Source organism: Diadema antillarum, unplaced genomic scaffold, assembly GCF_040938485.1.
Source record: "Diadema antillarum isolate AM-2024a unplaced genomic scaffold, OU_Dant_1.0 scf00000150, whole genome shotgun sequence".
Taxonomy (NCBI): domain Eukaryota; kingdom Metazoa; phylum Echinodermata; class Echinoidea; order Diadematoida; family Diadematidae; genus Diadema; species Diadema antillarum.
Window position 1 is genome coordinate 284,079 of NW_027271039.1, and position 11,581 is coordinate 295,659.

The window sequence follows — 11,581 nt, forward strand, 5'->3', positions numbered from 1 at the left end:
ACGCGTTATACTTGCGAGTATACTGTGTGACCTTTGTACCAGTCGCGTGGGGGCTGACAACTTAGTGAAGGAATTCCTCTAATGGAATGGCTGAAATCTCACAGAATTTCATTATCTTGGCTGCATACGGAACTGCGAAGTACCTGCGTGGAAATTGCCTGGGAAGTACTGCCGCTAAGGGTCTCCTACTGGCGTTCTGCGTGGACCTCTCCGGGCATTCCCGCGACTCACCCGGAAAAAGTTTTGGTCATGCTCAAAACTTGGCTGCGGTTAAATCGGACTTGCGTGAGCACCTCCGGGCAACTACGCGCTAGACACTGTCAGGTCGGACCAACTGCGGAGAGCTACTTGGAGTAAATTTGTTTCCCCGCAAGTCAAGCCGCAGAAGTTCCCCCGTACGGTATGACAAGGCATGAATGAACATTGCAAACATTCTTGTTCGCCCGCTGAAAATCTTCTACGTGCTGGAAACTACCTCCTCGCCACAAGCCCGCGTTATGGTGTGACACGGCCTTTAGATAGAGATTTTCAATCTAATTTCGTATCTCAACCTAAAGAATGTAGAGGGTACTGTGAGCGATCGCAAGTACCATTTAGTTCAGTGCAATTTCATGGCTCCAAACCATTTGCCTGAATGTAAAATCTAATCGAGTGTGTGAGAATTCAGTTCAATTCAATTGAATTCAATTTATTTTCATATTTCTCAATGAAGGAATGTACATCAAATATAATAAAACATAGTGAATCATGATATCCGGCTTGGATGCACAGTTAATTAATGTTAACATATAAAACATAGCGGTCAATCATCGTACATTTGGCTCTATGTATAACGCTGAAGAAATATGATGGAATCTTCTTAAAAGCGAGCTTGTTTAGCGTAGGTCCCAAATTCTGAACAGAGTGTAAGATACGGATGAGGAGCACGGATGCAACGTAGGACAAAAGTAAAGAAAGCAAATGAAAGGCAACAGTACCCGGGGCAACAACAGAATCTTCTCAATACAATAGTGATATACAGACAACCACATTCTGCAGACGTAAGAACAGGATTATGGTAAATGCCTCAATCGTTGGTATTTTAGCTTGTCTTTTACTTAAATGTGAATATAAGACATTTCAAAACCGAATATTTTAATTTGCGGCTGATGAAAAACGCATGACAAGTAAAGCTCTGTCTAATGCTATTTGCCTATAAGTTGTTACATACAAATGTAAGAAACATCTGCATTAATTGATCAAACAAAATATTCTCTCTATTTCTATGTCCAAGATGAAATCACTTCTTTGCATTTTACTGGCAACCGTTGCTGTGGCATCATCTTGCAAAGCCGATTGCTGTCCGCAGTACTGGCACCAGTTCCAGGGTTACTGCTACCGTTACTTCGGGGACAGAGTAACTTGGGCTGCTGCTGAGGAGAGATGTAACCAGCACTTCACTTCCAACGGCATGGCCCATCTCATCTCAGTCCACAGTGACAGCGAAAACCGCTTTGCATACGAGCTATTCCGATCAAGCGCTGGTGACACTCCTTATTGGTCGGTGAGTGTCGAGACAAAAATGCAGATTTTACTCTGTCTTCTTTCTTTTCTTTTTGATCCAAACACAGTAAAAGTGTTTCCATAATTGAACTGCCTTATCCTAAATGCCTCTTATATTGTGTGATAATGATTATATGACATAATGGAATTGACACTGCTTCAATGCTTTAAAAACAAACAAAACAAACAAACATGTTTTTTTCAGAATGTTCACTAAAATGGTGACACAGTGTATATTTTTTGCATTTTTTTTTGTGCATTAACTTTTCTTTTACATTCATCCTTACTTTTCTTTGATACATACCTACACTTGATGGGGACTGGCACTCTGGTAATATAATAGAACTATACAAAGAGTTTGTTCGCAAAAACCGATATGTCCATATTTGCCAAATGCAGATATTTGCGATTAAAGGTCAAGAAAAATGAAGAGAATAATAAGAAAATTTTCGCTTCTTTTGACCATAACTAAAAAATGTATCTTTATATGTAGTGACCGCTATATCATTTAAAAGGTATTATTTTGTACTTTATGACAGAGACCGTACTTCAAAATCTTCAAAAATGGACTTATCGGTTTTTGTGAACAAACTCTTCATACGTTGCTAGGATTTTCAAACAGGAAACATTGTTAAACAGCACCCTTTAACTTGTTTCATTATCAGAGGCAACATGTCTGTATACTTTACAAGTGATATTTCAGGTGGTGGTACCCCGGGGTGGTGGATCCCAGAAGATACAATCACTACAGTCACATGGTTTCCTCTTTGCGTAGAGTATTGTGCCTTGTTTTAGAAATATTTGATTTTGTTGATTATTTCTTGGCATTTTCTTCAAAAATAGTTGACGAGGTACTACAATGACAGTAAATACGCCCAAATTTTTGAACAGTTACTATGTATAGGTCGTGCCATATACAAGCAACGTTTCTAAGCTCAGGTTTGTTTGTTTTTTACTGCAGTTCATTCCTGTTTTTTCTTTTGATTTGATTGAGAGCATTTGTCTACAAACACAGATATGCACATACGTGCCCTCACAAACACACACACACACACACACACACACACACACACCCATAGCCACATAAAACCAGGTTTAATCACTTACCTCTTCACTTACCCCTTCTTCATACCATTTCGTCAATAATTAATCAGTACATTTCAGGAGGCCCTAATCACGTGTACGGCTACTGGATTGGTCTCCATCAAGAGACGTCGGGTGGTCAGTGGGTCAACACAGACGACTCTGCTTTTGACTACAATAATTGGAAATATGGAGAGCCGAATAACGACTTCTACGGGACAGCTGACGAAGACTGCGTGCATGTCTGGCGTCGTTACTACGCCGACGACACCAACCGTGTGTGGAATGACATGCCATGCCAGAAGAGCATGGCCTTTATTTGCAAAGTGAAAACATAAATGCAAGACATTTATTCGATTTTTTTTTTCAACCACGCAATAACACGTTTATCCATTCTCTAAAAGCTCCCCATGTCTGCTCCTGTGAAGTACGTCAAACTATTTTTTTTCCCAATGCTGATGCAAAATGTTCGCCATTAGCATTAAAAACGATGAGGAAGCCAACAGCTAAAAATCCTTGACTTGACAGTGAAAATTGTATATTTCTATGAAACCAACAAAATAAACATTAAAAAAAAATCATAATCGCGTGTACATTGCAATTTACTGGAATAGTTTCGAATGTTATAGATTTTGGTTGCAATACACTAATAAGCATGGCTTCTTTCAACTACAGACAACGCTTTCCTTTTGATACACAAATATGAAAACGACAAAAAGTATCATGTCCGTATGATAAAGTACAGTAGTGTACGTGTGTTAGCGTTTGATTGCATTAGGTAGGGAAACGTGTGAATATCAGATAATGTCATTATGATAATAACAAGTGAAAAGAAGATAGAGTGAGAGAGGCTGCTATCCTGATGCTAACTTTCCCTAGAGGTACTCGTATACAAGAGATCCAGAAGAAATAGAATGCAAATATATTGTGAATGTATCTTTAGTATCAACAATGGTGTTTACATGGATGTGCATGTACAACGATAATGCAGGAACCAATAAATCAAGTCAAAAGGGGAACGATGTCTTACTAGTCTGTGTTTGTTTGTTTGTTTCGTATCATATCAGTATAAAAAAAACATGACATATCCCATACAGTAAGAAAAATGTTTTACATAATAATGGTCATGAAACAAAAGACGGAGAATAGCCTATTTTCAGCGGTGACAATTCTAAAAATTCTATTAATGAGAGATGAAAGAAACGTAACTAAATGTAAGACAAAGTGAGCAGGTAACAGACAAACATTTGTGACAAGACCCCAGCAAGGCGTAGGAAGTGTGATCGTCATATTTCTTCTGTAAATTGTCTCACAATTGAGTCTACCTAGACTCTCTCTACTTATAGTTGATTTTTTATCAACTATAAAATTATCATGGATTTTGAGCAGTTGTGGAAACTTATACTTGATTCGGGAGGAAGTTACAGTTGATTTCTTCTTTGGGTCTTTTGATAAAACAGACTTATAGTTGATTTGGAAGTTAGTCATTGATTTGTGGATTTACAGTTGATTTGGAAGATTAATCATTTATTTTCTGGACTTAGAATTAATATTCTATTTTATCAATTAACTTAATAACTTATAATAGAAAAAAAATATAACACAATTACGCATAGAACGGTATAATATATTACTCATTGTGATAACATATACGTTATAGGTCTGATCCATAATAGTTCATAGGTTTGGAGCATATAATCCATAACAAGACAAAAAAAAAAAACACATACATATTGAAGGGACTTCGGTTCTATCTAAATTGAACTGAAAACGGTAAGAGATAAAAATTGTCGAAAATCATCAGGGCCTCGTTTTAACAAGCGAGAGTTATCATTGATCGTGAAATCAATGATAATTCGATCTATTTATAATCGCTTATACAAATGCAATTTTCCGTCTTACGAGGAGACTTGTTTGTAATTTATTGGAACTTATGAGTGATAGCCGTGACATAATTTATTTATCAAAATACTACAGGTGGTCGAGGCTAGTTGCTTTAAAAAACAGTACAGTACATGCAAAACAAAACAACAACACGAAGCTCTCGCACGCGCCGGGAAGCGAAATTATTTTTCCCACATAAGTTCCGGATCCCAAGTCTACATTATATGAATATTCATGACTTACGTCTTCGGAATAAAAGTACGCATGCGCGTGGACTTTTTTTTTTTTTATTGCGGCGAGGAAAAGAGAAAATGAATAACAATGGGTGGGTAGGCATGAGAACAAGCAAAGATGCGTACCATCAATCAGAGCTCATCTTGTCGCTCGCTATCAAACAAATTTTAGTAAAGAGTAATTAAAATGTATTTAGACACTATTGACATAAAAAGAGGTTATTTTTAATTTAAAGATCTATTTGATTCAGGAGTGATTTTTACTAAGTTTTTAAAGCTTGTTAGGTTTAATCAGTACACCACTGACATTTTTGGTATTGGCAATTCATATTAAGACATTGACGTTTTGGTGATGGTGGTAGCAGTGATGATGTGCATGACATTGATATTAAAGGCATTGGTTAATATTGTGCTCACTAATAAAACAACTGAGCTGCTTGATCCTCAATGCTATCAGAATATTGGATAGGGTGCTAAAATTGAGCAGCAAAAATATGCTTCAAAGTTATCATTTAGTGCTTCAAAAAAGCGAACACTTGAAACATAACCTCCATAGACTACTGTGCTGGTATTATTATAGTTGGCGATAATAAATAAAATTGTGATAAATATTTTGATAGTTAATGAGTTACTTCCATTATTTTTGCATTCTTGGTTGTTTTTTAATCCATCTGAACATAATTAGATAGGTCAGGCAGCCCAGTTTTAGAATTTTTTTAAATCGATCATCCACAGTGTTAACCAGTGGCTTATAGTTGATTTGGACGATTGTTATAGGTGGTAATAGATTGTGATTACGAAGATGATGACTGATAATTCATCAGACAAGATGCCAAATAATATCATCATACAGATCATTAAAATCATGTATCATAGTCATCATCATTATAATCCACACAATTCATCATAGTCATATAGAAGTACCATCATCATAATTAGCATCATCAACACGACCGTCGACATTAAAAACCATCAAAATCAACATTTTCATAGAACATAAATATTAACACAAAACATCAAAATTAACATAGAACATCATCACGATCATCATAATGATTCCTCACCACTAGAACAATCATCAACACCAATGTCATCACCACTACCCTCACCACCGTCATCAACATGAAAAAGAAAATAAGCACATAATTGTACAATGTATGCAATTTATCATTTGAAAACAGTAATCAGCTGATTGACAGTGTGCATCCTTGCATTTAATGTAGGCTACATTTGAAACACTTGAGAAACAAAGACTTTCATTGTATACAAGTTATCCTCTTATGAGGACGATTGAATCAATGAGGAACCTGGAAATGTCAACTAGTATTTCACTATTTAGCAAAGTAAAGCAGTTTCCACAGCGGTTACTTATCCAAACCTACACACATACTCTTTGCTAAATACTTATCGACTCAACTGCTATACCTACTGTACACTGTATGGTAAGCAGGCCCGTAGCCAGGATTTTTCAAGGGGGGGTGCGGTCACTAAAAAAATGGACCTTCGGTACCAATACCAATGATGACACACACACACACACACACACACACACATATATACATATATATATATATATATATATATATTCTTTGGACGACCGAACTACAAAAGTTGTATAAGAATTTGCGCGCGAAGCGCGCCGCAAATTGTGAATTTTAACTGTTTTAATGACGTTTTAAAGTCTCGAGGAAATTTGTATTTTTGTCTGTTGCATGCAATCGCGTTCCGGTATTTCATCTAGGAAATAGTAAAAACTCATTTTGCCAGGAAGTTGCAAAGTTTAATTGTGTTCGAGACGCTGCGCGCGTAGCGCGCCGCAAAATTGAGAATAGTGATTTTCCTGGTGTTGTTTTAACTTTTATTTTTTCTATTGTATACCCGCGTTAGCAGGCCTGAAGCCAGGATTTTTAAAGGAAGGGGGGATTGGGTTAATCAACAAAACGGTCCTTTGATACTGTCCCGGGAGGGGTAGCGACAATTAAAAGGTGGACACCATGCTCATACATGGACTTTCAAAATGGCCCCTAAACGAGTAACTAGTGATCATATGATTTTTTTGGGCCTTAAAAACAAGTATTCCTTAAATGTTTCCTGCACCCTAAAGAAGTACTTCATCATGATTGAACAATATACCATTTTCCCAAATTTCGGCCAATTTTGATACCCTTTGATTATATACGCTCGTACATCACACTTTCCATCTAATCCGTGAGAAAAAACGACCCCTATTACGCGTTTTCTTTAGCGAGTATGGTCACGGTGTCCACCTTTCAGTTGGAGTTTTCCATCCCATTGGATGCTGTTTGGAAGATGAAACATTCACTTTACTATACAGTATAACAGCCGTTGGTATGCGAGTTTGTCAAAAATGAAAATAAATAAGAAAATTTTTAAAACAAAATGGATTGTAAATGTGAACCATTTATATTTTGCCTCCTTGTGGTAGGATATTTCCAGCATTTCCGAACTTTCAAATAATCATTTTAGATTTAATAATATTAAAGGTAGTAGATCCGATTCGCAAACATCTCCAATATCAGTCAAATGTCATATTAACTATCATGCTAAGAAGGTTTTCTTTGTGAAATTTGGAGGTCAGTGAAATTCAAAAATTAAACATCCGTTAGCCATTGGAAGAAGTTGAGTGCAAATTCAGACCTCAGGCTTAGTGCTCAGATGTTATCCTATTTGATTTGATCTGTCTTACTGTGCACACATACTGGAATGGTTATTTCTTATTTATTAAAATAATTATAGTAGCATATTTGGTTACTAGCTGTCTCTAAGCATTTTCGAATTTCGGCTGCAAAGAGATTCACTACCTTTAAGTTAGAAGAGAGATAAGTAAATAATGATAAAATAAACAAACAAAAAAGAATGAGTTTCTTTTGTAATACTATCTGACAAACTTTTTACTTTACCATTTTACTTCATAGCTCAGCACTTTCCATTCTCTCTCATGCCCTCTTACCCATTACATTTAAATGAAATACAACTAAAATGAGTTTGCGTGCCTGCTTAATACTCTTTGGAAATTATAAGTGAGAATGTTCTTAGGTTTTGGCTCACTTTAAAATGAGAACCAATAGAACTGTCACAACATGAGAAAATGTATAAGTAATAATCAACAGTACATTTCCGAATTTGGCCTGCAAAGAAATCCGCTACCTGTAAGTTAGAAAAGAGATTAGTAAATAATGATAAAATAAACAACAAAAAAGAATGAGTTTCTACCGCCGTATCCAGAACAGAGCCTGAAACGGTGCAGGCTCAAGAAATCGTTTGTACTAATACGTCTTGAATTACTGTGTGATACTGTTGACTCAGACTTCTACAAAGCTGTAAGAATATTAACCCAATCCGGCTCATTACCTGTGTTTTTTTTATGAAAAAGATGAATAAAGAATGTAAATTAAATAACGACGCGTCACAATGCAGTCTAACGCTCTCACAATGTTATCATACATAGGGTTTTTCCCTGACTGTATTTACTCCGGAGCTCTTGCAATATTCAGGCTTTTGTAATACTATCTGACAAACTTTTTACTTTACCATTTTACTTCATAGCTCAGCATTCTCTCTCATACCCTCTAACCCATTACATTTAAATGAAATACAACTAAATTGAGTTTGCGTGCCTGCATAATACTCTTTGGAAATTATAAGTGAGAATGTTCTTAGGTTTTGGCTCACTTCAAAATGAGAACCAATCGAACTGTCACAACATGAGAAAATGTATAACTAATAGAGAACTGGAGTAAGACAGGCCTTTCATTTTGTTTTGTCTCTCCTGATCGTTCGTAAGAAATGCTAATTCATGACCACCTTTTCACAATTTGATTGGAGCATGCATTCATAATGGAAAATAGTTGACATAATAATCTATCCCCAGGTATTATCATGCCAACATGTACTTATATGTACATGTACTATATCTTTGTGAGACGTAGATATAAAATGTCTCAGGTTTTCGATTATAGTAATTTCGAGGAAATTTCTTTAATTTTTATCATAAATATGTAAACTTGAGGCTATTAGATTTTCATCCACTTACCTCTGTTCCTGTGGAAAAATGCAAGTGTCAACCTCAATGTCATCCACGAATCGCACGTACTCGGGCGGCCAGTGGAAAAAAAAAAACACCGGTCACACGCGCCAAGGGCCATGGCATGCAGTGCCAATATAATGATAGCTCACACAAATTGACACATAACATTTGTGTTTGTGTGCATGGGGACGATCCGATGGTTCATACAACAAAAGGGTTTCGTACAATTATTTTTAACATTGTTAAACGTACTCTTCCACATTTACGTAGCATATAATGTGTCTTTATATTTATTTGGATTGTTATCTTGAGAATTGCTAAAAACCGTTATTATGAAAAAGTGGACCTTTCAGAATTTGGGGGGGGGGGGGTGCGTACGCACCCGACGCACCCCCCCCCCCCCCCCCCCCCCCCCCCCTGGCTACGGGCCTGGGTAAGGGTACCACCTATCGGCAGGGTACCTTGACATCGGCACCCTTCGTATCATGGCTGTTTGCGTATAGAATAAAAAGATGCGCGTGGGATTAAGTGCCACTATGAAAACAGTAAAAACGAAGAAACGAAAATCAAACTCATAAACAAACCAACAAACCTAACTAAAAACGTTTCAATTACACATCCGCTCAGTAACGACGCATGGACTGTGAAATTCACGTGTATTACCTATGGAGGCTAGGGGTGCCGGTCGTGAGGTAGGCCTACCCTTTCAAGCCGCGCGAAGAAAATGCATCGCATGCACTGAAATTGCGTTATTTCACTACGGAGATTTAGAATCTATAAGACGGTCACGACATTCGAAACTGCAGTATTAATGGCATAGTTGAGGTAAAAATTAGGCGAATTTGTTTTTATACACTTTTGGAATAAACAAGCTGCAGATCCTTAGGGTGACGATAGGTGGTACCCTCAATCATACTAGTGAACATGCGCGCGTTCTGCAGACTCATCACGCGCTACCACTGCCACACGTACGCATAGGCTGTTATGATGTATGATAGCCCTACTACATATCGACCACCGTCTTTTCAACCGACCGCGTATTAATTGGCGCACTGAACGCTTTATACTGGTACGCACTTCACAGCGCGCAAAGCACATAAAAATGGATTGGCTTTGACAGTTGATGAGGATGGTGTGGGGAAACGCGTTAATCAAGGACGAAATTTCGAATGAATATTTTCACCGAATCGTAATGTAATGTCTATGGAAGTTTCTAAAAAGCATGGTACAACACGGTGTTCAATACAACTCGGTTTGCGTGCATTGTTAATGCAAAAACAGCGGTCGATCCTAATAACGAGCGTTACCGCGGGGAGCTGAAACGAGGCCACGCAAATTCGTTGGCGATATTTTTGCACTGAAACTTCGAATCGAAGAGGGAACAACGGCATTTGATAGAGCTGGATTTTCTCCATCACGTAGGTCAAGTTTTTACGTGAATTTCAGTGTTAAAGGGGCATAGTCCCGGTAGTGTAGATGGCGCTGTTGATGATGCTGCCGATCACCATTAGCATTGATACGAAGATTACCGAAGTTGAGCTGTCATCAAGAGTAAAGTGCGTAGGTGTTGCTAAGTAACGTTGCCTTTGCTGTCGTCTTTGCGCATCACGCAGTCTATTAGTAATGCCAGGGTGCGTGCATATGTGCTTGTTATTATGACATCACAAAAGAAGTTTGCTAAAGCTGTCATCCCCCTCAGCCGAATTATGAGCCGAACTGTGATCGGACCACCGACTAAAGTGAATCGGACTTCTTCGGACTCGGGAAAGTGGGCCAAAGCGTAAGCGCCAAAGAGATGTTGATAGCGTAGGTCTCTATAGGAAACTTGCGCCGTGCGCCCGCGTACGCATTTGACTAAAACACCGGGACCATGCACCTTTAAATATTCTTATCAAGCAAACAGACATTAGGCGGTCGATGAGTGGTAGGCCCAACCATACTGCTGTTGTATGTATTGACTGCATAGAGCAACATGGTGGGCTGTTAAGCGCACCCACACAGTGCGTAACCTCTACTGTAAGCTAGCACCAGCAATTAGATAAGTGATTGTTTTCTAATCTCACCTAGATTTCTATGGATTTCTGGGATACGGACTATCCTCAACTCTTAGTATACATCGTAAATTCGGGTAAATTTTAACGGTTAGTCTAGACGAGCATCGTCATGATCTAGAACTACATCTTTATCCGAAACCCCCGAAAACCACATAGGAATACCACATTCTCACCGCACAAACCAAAGAAAACACACATAAACAAATGCAATTGTCGTCAGCCGAATCACGGACCTAACGCAGATCGGGTTAATATTTTTGGTGGATAGTCCACTTACTCTTATTTTGAAGACACAAGTCATAGTGGTAGACTTGGGGTCCGGAACTTATGTGGGAAAAATAATTACGCCGCCGGGAAGCGCCTTTTTTCCGTAACCAAGCGAGAGATTATCTTATGATTAATTCATTACACGCAGCCGCAAATGTACCATTCACCTCGGCTAGAGTGGGAGCCGTTATGAATATTTATTACGTAGGACGCAAAGCCCCTGCGTGCGTGTGTGTGTGTGTGTGTTTGCGTGTGTGTGTGTGTTTACGAGTGTAAACAGTGTTGCGAGATGGTGATTTCGGGAACCAACAAGGGTGAAATTTGGTGATTTTTAAAGTTGTTTGGGGACAAAATTTTAGCCTGGAAACCAAATCAAAATTTGGTGATTTTTGTTTTTTTTTTTTTGTTTTTTTTTTTTTGGTGATTTTTAGAGCAATGAAAAATAATCACACTATTAAAATTGAAAACGA

The 11,581-nt window shown here is 38.0% G+C and overlaps 1 protein-coding gene across 1 annotated transcript; it reads left to right on the forward strand.

Moving 5' to 3' along the window:
* The first annotated feature begins 1,273 nt into the window (after nucleotides 1-1,273).
* On the forward strand, nucleotides 1,274-2,963 carry LOC139721764 (alpha-N-acetylgalactosamine-specific lectin-like). The gene is made up of 2 exons (XM_071633088.1): nucleotides 1,274-1,543; nucleotides 2,697-2,963. The coding sequence occupies exons 1-2, from the start codon at nucleotides 1,274-1,276 to the stop codon at nucleotides 2,961-2,963; spliced, it is 537 nt and encodes a 178-aa protein (XP_071489189.1).
* Nucleotides 2,964-11,581: the final 8,618 nt, after the last annotated feature.